We start from the raw sequence: 14444 nt of genomic DNA on the forward strand, positions 1-14444 counted from the left end.
CACTCCCTCAAACACCCGACGGGAGGCCAGGCCCCGACGCCCCCATTTTCTCAATGAACGCCCAGAGGGGCGGGATTGTCAGGCCCACTCCCCGCACGCCCAGGCGGGACGCTCTGCGGCCCTGCCCGCCCGTCAGCGGGGGGATTTCTCCCCACGCCCACGGTGAGCCAATGAGGGATGGGCAGAGGCAGATGGCCCCGGCTCCTCCCGGGGGCGGAAGGCTGCCGCATCCGGGCACCGCGGGAGGTTCTGCGGCGCCGCCCCCTGTTCCTGTGGAGGCCCCACTCCCTTTCCTGCGTTATGTAAGAGGGCGGCGCCGCCATTGGCCGGCGGGATCGGGGCGGCCGGGGCCTGCCGGCGTGGGGGAGAGGAGGAGGCGGCGGCAGCAGCGCGGCGCGCGTGCGCAGTTGGCGGGGCGCTGACTCCTCCATCCTCCTCTTGGGCAGGCGGCGGCCGCGGCTGCTGCGGGGCCGCACGGAGCCTTCTCCACCCGCCTGCTCGCTCGCTCGCGCACGGCTGGCTAGTCCGGGTAAGCGGGGACCTGGCTGGGCAGGGCGCTGCTGTCGGTGGGAGCCGGACCCTTCCCCCGGGCACGAGGGCCGGGGAGGCCCGCAGGCGGCGAGCGGGCCGGGGCGGGCGCTGGCCCCGGCCCCGGCCCTGGGGTGAGGGCGTCTCCTCGGGCCGGGGCCTGAGCCGGGCGGGGGCGGGTGGCCGCGGTCGCTCTCTGCTGGGAGGCCGAGGCCTGAGGTGGTGTCTGGGGGGTATTCCCCGGGCGGTGCCAGGCCTGGCTGGGCCCTGAGGGCTGGGGGAGGCGGCGGCGGCCCTTGGCCTGTTTGGGGAACTGGGGGGAAGCTTCTCCCGGGAGAGGAAAGCGGCGGTGCCCGCACGCTGCGTTCACGGTGGCTGGACGGTGTCGAAACCTGGCCCTGCAGGTGGCCTCCGCGCTCCCGGTCCCTGCCCGCCTGGGCCCCGCGGTCAGGGAGCGCGGCCGAGCGCAGCGTGGTCCCTGTGCCCACGGGCTCCCCTCCCGGCTTGTCCCTTGCAGTCCCGTCCCGGGGGGCTGCGCTCGCTGCTTGGAGCCCGGCAGCCGCTGGCTTCTCCCCGGCCCTCGACTTTTCAGGGTCACCCGGAAGGGGTTGAGGTGCTTGTACGCTGTGCTCCGAGCCGGACTGAATTCTCCGTCTCCAACCAGGCTGCTGCCTGAGGTTGGTTCTGCTTCATCGCAAAGGGTTTGAGCCTAGGGCCCTTGGCGATCTTGCTGGAAACGAAACTGGACAATTTTAACCTATTTGTAGCCTCTGAAAGTTTCAGAGGAAGCAGCTGCTCCTGTCCACTCTCAGGATATGAACATTCTGCTTCTGGTTTGACTTTTCGGTTTTGGTGACTTGTAATCCGTGTTGTTTTACGCGAAAACAACTTCGTATGAGGTGTATTGCAATACCATGGGTGTCAACTGAGTTGTGCTATTTAGCATTTGTATCTTCTAACTTAACTGGGACGGCTTTAAAAAGCTTGTTAGAGATTCTTAACATTAAAGTTTCTTGTATGTCCTGTCATGCAAGTCTGTATTAAATCAAGGTTTTGGGTCAGTTTGCTAGGTTCTTGAAGGGTGTTTCTGTGCTTAAGAAAAAAAGGAAAGTTATCATAGTATGTTACTTTAACTCTGACATGTGGAATTGGATTTGTTGTGGCTGAATGTAATTGTTTTAAGCAAACTCTGAAAGTGACAGCATTGTAGTATTCCAAGAGAGTTAGAAATATTTAGCTTGCCACTACACTTAATGTTCAAATTCCGCATATTGGAATTACATTGTGTAATTTACAGTACTTTAAAACTAAAAGTCTGGCTGGGCCAAATCTGAAAGCCCCATAATTTTCAAAAAAATGCTTTTTTTAGTTAACTAGACAAAAGTAACATCTCCATACTTATGGGCAACCTCAATATAATGAGTCAGTGTGTGCTTGTCTAGTGGCTTTTTTAGCAAACTAATATCAAGGCACTAACTAAAACATATTGTAACACTTTATAATTGGGGTGCAGCTGTTAGGAGAAATAACTGAGATTACTAAAACCCACTGTTTCCCACATCTGGATGCTTTTGTCTAAAAGGAATTTTAGTCTCTTCCTATCCTTTGTTTTAAAACTATCTTGACGCTAGTATAGAGCAGAATTTAGATTAGTGAAGTCTTCTATAATTTCCTAGTTAATTTAAAAGATTTTTATAGTTAACTGAATGTTTAATCTCCCTTGCTTTTGAAACAGGAAGTGCACATTCTTCAGTGTTCTCTACATAAATAGTCTGAGGTCCTTGCTGGGATTACTCCTGAGGGAATTCTGCACCAAAACATTTAAAATTTCTCACACACTATTTTAAAATTCTTAATTTTATTTGTCAATAAATGTGGAGGTTCCATCATGGCAGTGGGGGGCACAGGCCACTGGCTGCATGGAGGTGGGAGATCACCCTTCACTTGGCAGTGGGGCTGCAGCCCAACCCTGACACAGTGCAAGGGCTGGATCTGTCCCAGAAACACCCTCGGGCCCTGCCCTTCTACACCAGGTATGGGCAGGCAGGCTCTGTCCAGTAGGTTCCAAGTGTGGAGGGACTTGGTGTGGGGTGAGAGGGTTCTAGGTGGGACAATCTGCATGTGGGCAGCTCAGTGGGAAGGTCTGGGTGCAGGGGTGGGCCTCAGCGAGGGGAACCTCAGGATGCAGGGGGTAGGAGGTGGGGGAGAGGGTTCAGGTGCCAGAGGTTCTGGGTGTGTGGGGGGATGCAGGGGGTGAGGCTTCGGGGGGGAGGGAGGGTCTGGGTATGGGGGCTCTGGGTAGATGGGGGAGCAGGGGAAGGGCAGTGCGGAGCTTCCTGCAGCCATGGGGAGGTTTCTGAGGGTGGGTCTGACCTGGCCCCGTCCGCTCCTTGCAGGGAAAGAGAAAATCCAGTCCTTGCCCAGTCGGGACTAGCAGCTGAGCCCAGCATAGGGTAGGAGCTACTGGCCAGGGTGTCCCTAGCTCCCCCACCCCACACACATGCTGTGGTGATTTACTTCACTGCTGGCTGCTCTGGGCACCCAAAATGACATGCCCACAGTTCTGGGGAGGGGTGCATGACTGCTCTTTGGGCTTCCCTTTGCTTCACTGTCAAAATCTTTTTTTCTGCAGGGGACATGAGTGGCACAGAATTCCCCCAGGAGTATAGCATGTATGGGTGTAATGTTAGCTTCAATTGAAACCATTAATAGTGAAACTGTGACAGGTATTTCTAACATCCTGAAAACTCATTGCTAATATAGTGTGTGTTTGTTGCAATAAAATCACTGTAGCTTTTCTTTAAATAGTTTTGGTACAGAAATAGTTAAAACAAGCTCCTTAGATTTTTAAACAAAAATCTGTTTCATGGAAGTTGTTGAACATAAACCTATTGCATTTCTGTATCTTCTTTGTAAGAAAACTTGCATGGAATTTTCACTCTATACTTTTTTCGTTCACCTTCTGACTTCATAATCCTTTTTTACAGTTGGTAGCTATAGAATAACATGGACTGTAAAAACTTTAGGGCAGGGACTGTCTTTTTATATTCATATAGTAACTAGCACTGTGGGAGTGGGTTTCCAGGTACCTCTGCAATACAAATAACCGTCAGATTTAAAAACAAAAAAACAAAACTTTAGATGAGGAATTAGCAGCTAGAGTAGAAATTTGGAAGCAAGTTTTCCATGAAACATTCCCTGCTCCACTACACAGACTGTCCATGAATCCTATTCCCATGTCTCATAGACATCCTTTCCCTGCTGGTGGATGACTTCAGTCCCTGAGGGCAGCTCCTGTCTCCTCCTCTTGTTGTTCTATATGTAGTAGTGGCTCCTGATGGAGGCAGCTAGCCTGGCTCCCTTGGATCTGATTTTATAGTCCTGTGCTCCTTGTAAGGAAGAGCCTGGACACCTGTAAAACAGCTTGCATTAGGGAGAGGCAGCACCATTTACCCAGCTTTCCACAGACCCCTAGCAAGTGCTCCATAGAAACCAGTGATCCATGGACAACAGCTCAGTAATCGCTGTCTTGACGCCTATGGCCCAATTCAGGTTTCATTTGGAAATGTTTAGGGCTTTATTGCTTAGAAAATCAATTGATTAAACCAAAGTGAGATCTTTAAACCAGAATTTCTTTACCTGGGCGGGAATTAGAAAATAAATGCATATAAAAGGAAACAAATTGGTTTTACTGTTTATCCACTGAAAATACCTCTCTAAAAGATGGGCTTTGAAGTGTCATTTAGGAGGAAGCTTTAGAATGGAACCTACTAACCACTTTTCATTTAAAAAGTACAGAGGTATCTATGCAAGGAACCTGAACAGAGATGTCCACTTGTCTGCCTCATGTGAATTGAGTAGGCCATATGGAGAGAGCATATGACTCCCTGCTCATAAGGATACCTTCTGAGTTGGTAGCCACAACAGTCTCTTTCTCACTTAGACTAAACATCCTTCTTTGTTTGTAGATATGGCTCGTGGACAGCAGAAGATTCAGTCGCAGCAGAAAAATGCCAAAAAGCAAGCTGGACAGAAAAAGAAACAAGGACATGATCAGAAGGCTGCAGCCAAGGCTGCCTTAATATATACCTGCACTGTCTGTAGGGTAAGGGGGAGCAGACACAAAGCATTACAGTGGGCAACTCTTCCAGCCTAGAGTAGGACTTTTATAGGAAGAAGTTGTGGAAACCACAACATAAATATTTCAGTGGTAATAGTGGGTTAACTGACTAGTTGCTCCAGGCATATTTGTAGTTTATGTGCATATAATATGAAACCCTATTACTTTGGGCTGTAGATATAACCTTAGCTACATAGACAGCTTAGAAAGAGGGAAGATGGCTTCCTGTGGCTACATGAAAGATCAGCACCTTGTAGACCAGTGGTTCCAGACTGCTTAATTGCAAGTTTTCATGTTTGCAGTTGGTATATAGTACGAGGCTTCTCTAGAGGTCTGAGATCACTTTTCTGTTGTGTATTTTACTTCATCTTTAAATGAAAAGATGATGCTCCTGCCTTGCCATCATTGGTAGCTGATACTGTTGAGCATGATGCTAAGAGCTGTAGCCAGGGTTTAATAAATAGTTATATATTTCTGCCAGAGTAATTGTCTTGATAAGAGAACCGAAATTTAAGCACCTAATCAGATTCTGACTTTCCTCCTGACTGACTCTCCTGAAGCCTACCTTTCCTCTTATAGAGTGCATTCATTTAAAGGGCCAGTCCTAGAACAGACCTGTCACTTGTAATAAACTGTAATGGAAAGCTTCCCAATGGAGGACTGCTCACTCAAATGCATGCACCCCCATTCTTTTCTGCAAAATAAGCCAGCTTTCCTACTAATGCAATCAGAAGTTGCAGTCTACACATTTCTAGAAACAATGGGTTGAGAGACTACAAATAACTCTTTGGGCCTCTGTACCAGTGAGGCTATAATAAAAATGAATTGGCTTCGTAGTTCTATACAAAATAGATATTTATCCTTTGGCTGAGTTTTGAAGGGAGTAGGCTTCCCACCTAATTTATTTGTAAAATCCTAGATTGAATAAACTTGACTTCTGCAAGGAGGTTTCTAATAAAAATGAGCACATATCTTTCAGTGCATTTTTGGCAGGTGGCATAAAACAAAGCATTATCACATATGTGCTGAAAACAGGAGTTAAAAAGCAGAGGATTGTAGTTATATAGAGCCAGAGATTCTCTAAAACTAGCATAGTAATGCACAATAGCATCTTGGTAGCCTGTCTGCTGGAAGTACTATGGCACTAAGATTGGTGATATAAACATATGTTGCATTCATCAATGAGAAAAGTCAAGCCCTGTGTTGACCTTGGTGAAGAAAATTAAGGTTTGAAATGGGGAGAACAGTTCAGTGTAAAGATTTTACCTAACACTCTTCTGCCATGCATAAAGATGATTTTTTTTTTTAAATCAGACACAAATGCCGGACCCCAAGACCTTCAAACAGCACTTTGAGAGCAAGCATCCTAAGACTCCACTTCCTCCAGAATTGGCTGATGTTCAGGGATAAAATTGTTTACAGGTCATTACATATACTTCTTTAAAACTAAATCTGAGTTGTACTGTTTATCATCATAATGAATTAGCCTTGTTCACTGGCTATCTGAGAATTACTTCATTTTCTCCAAAGTGAAAGTTAGCTTGAAACTAAAAACACATCCTCAGATCACTAAGCATGAGAAGCAATTTAATCATTACTACAGCAGCAGCAGGAGGCCTGGCTCTTGATTGGACCACTGATACTAACTTAAAGGAAAAAATACAACCCTAGGTGAGAGGCTTGCCCATGGGGTTGATACAAACTAATGAATGCAAAGTATTATTCAGGTATTTAGCTTAGAAGCATAAATTATTATAAATACTTTTTCAAAGGATACTTTATTTGCTTCTTGCCATAGAAGACTTAATGAAGTTTAGAGATGTTTAGCACATGACCAAATATTTAGGCTTTGTTACACAACATACAAAAATATACTGTTTGGCATGGGTAGAGAAATTATTTATGAAGACACTAATCTTTTGAGAATATTTGCAGGGTAGCTAAACCAACGCCAGAAAAACCCTATAATCAAAAAGCCTTTGGTTCGTAATTCAGTATAATTTTTCGTTGATTGGAAGCTAAGCAGTAGTTAGAGCAGTGTTGTGCAATAGTTCAGTTTAACTGAATTCTTGTTTTTTTTTTATAGGTGAATTCATGGCACCTATTGACTCGTCTACAGTCAGACCTTACATAACAAATCTGCAGCTGCTTTTCTAACAAACTGTTGATCAGCAAAAATGAAGGGGTTACAGAAACATTCATATTTTTATGCTGTTCCCTCTTGAGCTTCATGCAAAGACAATTCTGTGTAAATGTACAGTTGTGCCCTATTTGGAAATCCTGAAAACCAGTCCATACTTGTTATAAACATTTTTTACAATTGTAATTATACTGATGTTCATATTGTGTAAAATAACTCATTTAATAAAGTAGTATTTTGATTTTTACAATATCACAGGTTAAATGCTTGTAGAAGTTCTGTTTCAACTTTCCACATTATCTGCCTTATAAAATCCTAATGAGGACAAAGTGGAATTCTCTCCATCCTGCCAGAAACTTGAGAGTAATGTGCATTACAATAAGCTGAGCTAAAGCTAACCTAAGAGGGAAACTGCTTATGTTTACCTTCCAATGTTCTGCCTACTTGAGGTCAGTTACTAAAATTTAATTTCTTGACTCAAGAGGCATAGCAAACTTCTTAGAAGCTGCATTAGAATCATGGGACTTCCTCCTTTTTTGTTCTGTTTATTAGGGAGCGTCAGTACTACAAGCCATTTAAAACAGGTCTCCTTTGCTGTAAGGGAACTTGTTCCTTCTATTCATGCACTGGAGAGACTCTTGTTAGACAAGTGAACCTTAAAGTTTGGTAGATGGCTGGCAAAGATGAGACACAATAGAATTTAATATTTCTGGACATACTTATCTGAATAATGTTCACAAATGCTATATCCAGTTAAAGTAACTCTGCTCTTCATTGTAAAATTCAATTGGAAAGATTGTAAATGCACATGCAGTCAACCACATGTCTCACCCACCCCCACCCCCCGCCCTTCAAAGTCTATGGCTATCTTAGTAGCAACTCTTTTCAAGAAGTGTGTAAAGTAATCAAACTCTAATGATCTACTTATTTGACAACTAACTTAAAATAAGCCTGTTGGAGCCAAATGACTAACTGGAAGTGATGTAGCTAGTTAAACTTAAATCAGTCCTGACTTACCAACATTATCAGGGAAAATTGTAAGCTTTACCTAAAACCCCTAGATGAAAGCACTTGAGGATAGATTTAACTTTCATAAAGTGTATCATGGACTGGATTCTAATCTCAGAGCACAAAGTGGGGGGGCGGGGAGAGGGTGAAATCTAAAACTGGTATATTTGAATTGTGCTGGAGGGTCTGTAATATAGTAGGCATCCTAAATATATTTGAGGTGGTACTGCCAAAGAACAAAATTTCTGAAATTGGTTAGACATAGGGGAAATGCTATGAATTGCTGAGAAATTGGTTACATCAAACTGCAGTCATGATAACTAATCTCTTATTTCTGACAGACCAAGTAACCCTTGGTACATGTTGAACACGTTCTTTGATTTATTGAAATTCACTCGAAATAAGTAGTATTTTTGGTATATCAAGTCAAATACAGCCTTTTTCTGTGTCCACTTTCTCTTTTAATGAATTACTTGTGTCAGGCTAGCCTCCCACACTCTTTACTGTGACATTAAGTTGTATCTCTGTAAATGTTCACTTTGGCCTAAAGTTTCATTGTAATATACCCACTCTGACATCTGTATACCACTGAACTTTTATAGGTACCCTGTTTGCCTGCTGAAAATAACCTAGTACTGCACTACTACTTTAGAATGTAGCCCTTCATTTTTCTTAATATTAGAAGTTAATTCAATAACTGCATTCTGACAGCCTGACTCCCACAAGACAAGAAATCTGCCTTTCAACTTGGTGCTGAGGGGTACCTAAATGTTCTGATACTGTAATTTCATCAAAAATAAGATTAATATACCCTGAGCAAACTGTTCCTTACATTGATATTTGGTAGTCTGGTCTTACTCAGGAGAAGGCTCTGAGATGCATCCTTACCCTCCCCTCCTCCTCTTCACCTCCCCTCCCCAACCCCCCCAAAAAAGCCCTAAGCTGAAAGATATGTTTTGTTACTTTAATTTACAGATTGTGTAGCAAACATAGTTAATGAGCAAATAAGGTGACTGGAAAGCGGCATCATACTGGTAAGACAAATTAACATACTTTCATAAGAATTTTGTTGCATTTTGAAAACTGTATGATAACTACATAACCATCAGTTGAAATTGGTAAAGGCCAGGGTGATCTTCAGTTTTTATACACTAATAAACTCCCTATGTACAGCTGAAATACTGTAACATTTTCTAATAAATTGAACCCAAAAGTATGGGGGGAACGCAGGACTAGTGGGGGAATTGTCCTCATTTAGTACTGTCTGCAAATACTCAAATGTATGGATTTAAAGAGTTGTGCGGGAGGGTAAGGAATAGGGGAGTTTCCTCTCCTCATGTCTAAACTTGTGGATGGCACCCTGTTAACTCTGGCTAAAAAGACACAATTGTGCATTGTTCTGTGTCTGATTAAAGAGCAAGTTAAAAAACCTAAAGTGTAAAATGTGATTTTCCTGCCTGTTAAAAGCAAGTGTTCCTGCATTTTTATTAAATGAATTTGATGCTGGCTGGACAGCTCTAAATCTTGAAGCTATCCAGCTACAAAAAGTAGCTGTGGCAGGGCAAACTTCCCACCTTCATCCTGCAAGTCTGACTTGTCTATGCACGGACTGCTATCTCTTTCTCCCCTTTAGAGACCTACCTCTAAGGATGTTGAAGAATCTCTGCAACAAAAAAAAATCAAGGACATGTAAAATCATGTAAAAATCAAGGATCTGTAACCTTAACAAAGCAATATTTGTGTTTTGTGCAATGTTCTGGCAATCTCTCTTTGGAGACTTCCCCATCTCTTAATTCTCCTGTGAAGCAGAATGCTCTTCACTGCAAGATTGACCAAGAGTTAGTTATATTTGAAAGTTACATAGTGATGAAGATCTGGGTTCCTCCAAATTTTACTTTTGTTAAAACATAATGCAATATCACTAAAATCATGTTTAAATAAGATATGTAAATTCTGTTTACTACATGAGTCAAGTTCTAATGCAGATTGACAAGTTGCAATGTGTTTATCAATTAAAAGTCAAAGCAAAGTAAAGGGTTGAATGCTGACACCATTTAAAGCAGAAAGTTCTGACCAGCAAGCTGACTACTTTGTTAAAGAATACAGAGTAAAGGGTCAACTTGCTTTGTCTACTCAGTTCACTACTGCAAAGTGTTTTTGTACTAGAGCCTCCTGGCTAGTTTACCCATTTAGAACCTTTAAGGCATTCTTGCAATGGCTGTACCTTCAACCAAGTGTTGTAGGCTTCTAATTTCAGGTTTACACATTTACACACATTACAATATGTAATAATTACATATTCAGTGGCATCTCCAGAGAGGTCCCATAATTCAGAAAGAATGTTAAAGGCCCTGTCTATGCAGTAGCTGAAGTTTTGTTAGCAACAACTGTTTTAAAGTGATCTTGATATGTCCACTTGCATTAATAGATAGCTGTGGGGGTTTTGTATTTTTAAAAAAAAAAAACAACCTTGGTGCCCAAAATCATCTTTTAAAACTTTTCGATGGGGTTAAAAGCCCACACACAGCTTTTCAAAAGTGATCAGTGATTTTTTTTGGATGCCTCCATTTTATGGGGTTGAACATGAGACATCTTAAATATGGGGTCTGATTTTCAAAAGTGTTGAGCACCTATCCTCTAAAAATAAACCTTTCTTTAAAGATATTTCAAAATCGTTAGTCCTTGAAAAACTTGGCTAGTGTGAACATGGCTGAAGTGTCTTCCATGTGCTTAGCTGTCAGTGGTGAGCATGTAAATTATCAAGAATTTTGCTTATGCAGAAGATGATCCTAACTATATTGACTTCTAAATTGGCTAAATGTTAGTTATTGTGCCATATTTCCTAATTTGGTCTTCCAGTCTGGACAGACACAAATTCTGCTTAAATCATATTAAAAGCAGGCTCTGACCATGCCTTTTAAAAATGTTTCTAACGTAGCTTGGCCCTGTGCAAGGCAGGGAGCCAACGTATGTTTGATACAGATTTAGCTAGAACAATGTTCAGTTCTCTAAAGGTGGATCTCCGAGCCAGTGTTGAGAGGGCTCTAGCATCAACACACTGCCCTTGAGGTGGTATCGGGTCTAATAAATCAAGCAGCAGAGCAGTTTACGTGACTGCCCTGCCTCTTTCTCCTTGAATGTTTTTTCCACTGTAAGAGGTATTAAAGCCATAAACACTTTACTATGATAAAAATCTATGGCAAATAAAAAAAAAAAGTCAAAGCTGCAAACTTTCTCACAAAGGTTTAAGATGTGCTAAGCATTTACTCTACATGCTGGATATGGCTAAATTTCAACATACAAGGGAGTGTGGCGGTTGAGAGCATTTGCAGGGCAAGAGAATGCATCCTAGACAAGACTGTTCTAATAAATCTGTTGTGCGTTTAGTAACGGTTATGTACTCTCCAACACTGTATAACACTGATTTGTTCAGAATCTGAATTAAACGTGGTTCTAATTTCATTCTCAGCGTATGTCATTGTGACCATATTTCCTTAAATCCCTCCTCTGGCTTTCAAAGCCCTGCATAACCTTACCTCTTCCTACTTATCCATCCTTCTTTCTTTTCACTTGACACCAGTTCCTTCCACACTAGTGACGCCAGCTTCAATATATCACTTGTCTGTCTCCCCACAGTCATCTGTATGCTTTCATCTATGCCACTCCTTTGGCATGAAATGTCTTTCCTAATTGGTCTCCAGGGCTACTACCTTCTTATGCTGAATCTGCCCCATCACTCCGAGAAAGGTCTAGTTCAACCAGGATGCTTATAGCAAATTAACCAAGTAATAATGTTACGGTTGAGTGGAAGTGAGGGTGTAATTTATATAATAAATGCTAATATCAAGATATGGCTAATCATTACCTTCCCCATTTCGTTTCTGTGTTGTCTCTCTCCTCTACCCTTTGTCTGAATTGGGCACAAACCAAGCCTTCCTAAGTGTTTTGTTCAGTGCCTAGTACATGGGGAGAACTACTGGAATATAAATTAATGTTAATTATATACCAACTTATTCTCTGCTTGAAAAGAGTAGGGTTTTCTTTTTTTAAATCTCTTTAATTCCCAATGTATCTTAAAATACCAGTTGCTGTTATGTCTCTCTCTCACACTCACACACGGTGTAATAGTCATTTTATGTTTTTGAATAAAATTTTGAAAAGCATGTTTTACTTTGAGGTATTTATGGATCTTAAGGATGAAAAAAAATTGGGTATCAGTCTTTAACCAAAAGAATAGTTAATTTGTCTACTGGAGAAAGTTTTAAAATGTTTACTAATATTGTGTTGGCTTGTGGAGTTCTGTATGCAATTATGATAAATTACTATCTGTATTGTGATAACACTTTAGAGACAAAGGTGCCATTGTGCTCTGTGTTGTAACTTGGATCAGATATCTGGGAATGGGTGCCGTGGGAATGGGTGAATAGAATAACTTCCTTATGAATGGAAGTGTGTTTTCTCTCCGTACAGGATTTGAGGATGGCAAAACTCCTCATCTTAGTTGAGGAAGTTTTTATATTATTAAACTAAGAGTGGTTTTGGTTTGCTGAGTTTCTTACTTTAACTATTTTATAGTATTGTAATACTTAGAGTATAAGTATTTATGGTTTGGTTTCTTTTGTAAATGGATTCTGTTGTACTTGTGTTGGCTCTTGTAAATCAGCCATAAAGAGGGTTTCTTTTGAAGAGAGCTAAGAAATATTTTATCTAATGACATGCCTCCATTGAAGAAATACCATGGTTGTTTTTCACTTAAACAATAGCAATATATAGCTCGCTCTTATATCAAATATAAGGTAAATCCTTGTAGGGTCACCTGAAAGACTGTGAACACAGCTTTTCAGTTCTGTATTGGGGAAAACCCTTTAACTTCAGCTAGGGTGTCTCCTAACCTGGCTTATGCTGTTTGCTTACGGTTCTTCTCAAGTAAGAGTTTGATCCTGCACCACTGAAATCAGTGAGTTTTTTGTCATTGACTTCAGTAGGCGCAGAGTCAGACTTTAATAATACAGTATTCTCTAAACTCTGTGTTGAAGAGAGAATAACTTTTTGAACCATACATCGAGCAACCAGAATTACTGCATGTATTTAAATGGTTCAGCATTTGATAAACACAGACAGGCAATAGCTCTGATACCCTTGTAAAATTTCCATTCCACCTCTCCCCCAACTACTTTGTCAGATTTCTACGAATTAGATGTAATGTCCTCTGTATTACAAAGATTAATTCAAGCAAGCTCCTTACCCTGAAGAAGACATGAACTGTCATGTTCATGGTACATAAGAGATAAATAGTTGTACTAATCCCAAGTTTAATATTTACACAATATTGTATGAAACATGTCTTGGGAAACTGACCTGAGGACACCCATTCTAAATGAACAGGGCACATCTGGTATATTTCAGAAGCCATAACTCAAAAGATGGAATAAAGGCCTAGACAATTCCTAAATTTGATTTAACTTAATATTCTCTCACGGACTCACTACATGATTTCACAGGGCCCAAGTGTCATGTGTCCTCCCCTAACCCAGTGAGATCCGATTTAAAATTGGGGATGGTAAGAGTCATGGGAGACAGTGAAATTGTCAAATGCAAAATGGTTAATTGCTAAAAGTGATTTGGTTTAAATTTCTATTTTGAGTTATTGTTAGCCTAACAATGTTTAGTGAGTTTAGAGATGCACACAGTCATATATTTAAACATCTACTAATGGGTTATATTAACTTATTGTTGATTTATTTAAGTTCTGAAATGAAAATAGAACAAGGATGAAGGAATTCCTTTTGGACTTTGTTGCTAGTATGTTTTGCTTGTTTAAAAGTGCCATGCACATATCCTCCCTTAAAACCTCTGTCCTTGCGAACACTAATAAGAAAATACATTTGAAAATCTTGGTCAAAGATTTGTGACCAAAATGACTAGTGATTTTGGATATTCCAGTTCTTGAGCATCCAACCTGAGATACTTCAGAAAGTGGGCATTCAGTACCTTTTTGAAATTCTAGTTCCTTTAACATGTCCTAAGTTGGTCACCCATAATTGCTGATCCCTCTTGATGATCTTGGCTTTGTGTTTTCATCATTTTAAACAAACCTACAGCTGTTCCATTTAGCTTATGCTCTGCTCTGCAAATACTTTATTTGTATTATGAAAGAAAATATTTAGTTTCTTTTTGCAGGGTGTCTAGCACAATGGGGCCCTGATTCCTGACTGGGGCCCCAAGCACTACTGCAATACTAATAAGTATGTGTATTTCCTTATGTAAAATGTTTGCTTTTAAGGTCTTGTAAGAACTCAGGATTGATCAATAATGATGGCCATGATCTAGTCAAGAGACACAATAAGTGTCTCTCCAAGAATTTGTGTGTTTTGTGGCACCCACAAAAGATATTTTTCTTAAGGACAGACTCAACAAACACCCCGTAAAATTTAATCTTAAGGGAGGCAATCAGAAATGCCAACCAAAGAAACAGTAAAACTGCTATTACCTGGCAAACTCTCTGATATCTTAAGTCATAAAACAAAGTAATAAATATTTGAGCCTGTCTCTCTCTCCCCCTCCCCCCCTACCTCCTCCCGCCCCGCCCTCTAAAGACAAGCTTCTGTTTTTAAACTTGCACTCACAGTTCTCTTTTTCGGGTACAAA

The 14444-nt window shown here is 41.5% G+C and overlaps 1 protein-coding gene across 1 annotated transcript; it reads left to right on the forward strand.

Annotated features, from left to right (window-relative positions):
• The first annotated feature begins 305 nt into the window (after positions 1 to 305).
• On the forward strand, positions 306 to 7040 carry ZNF706 (zinc finger protein 706). The gene is made up of 4 exons (XM_077809903.1): positions 306 to 529; positions 4497 to 4633; positions 5963 to 6070; positions 6735 to 7040. The coding sequence occupies exons 2-3, from the start codon at positions 4499 to 4501 to the stop codon at positions 6056 to 6058; spliced, it is 231 nt and encodes a 76-aa protein (XP_077666029.1). The 5' UTR covers positions 306 to 529; positions 4497 to 4498; the 3' UTR covers positions 6059 to 6070; positions 6735 to 7040.
• Positions 7041 to 14444: the final 7404 nt, after the last annotated feature.

This window comes from Eretmochelys imbricata, chromosome 2 (genome assembly GCF_965152235.1).
Source record: "Eretmochelys imbricata isolate rEreImb1 chromosome 2, rEreImb1.hap1, whole genome shotgun sequence".
In the NCBI taxonomy this organism is placed as follows: Eukaryota; Metazoa; Chordata; order Testudines; family Cheloniidae; genus Eretmochelys; species Eretmochelys imbricata.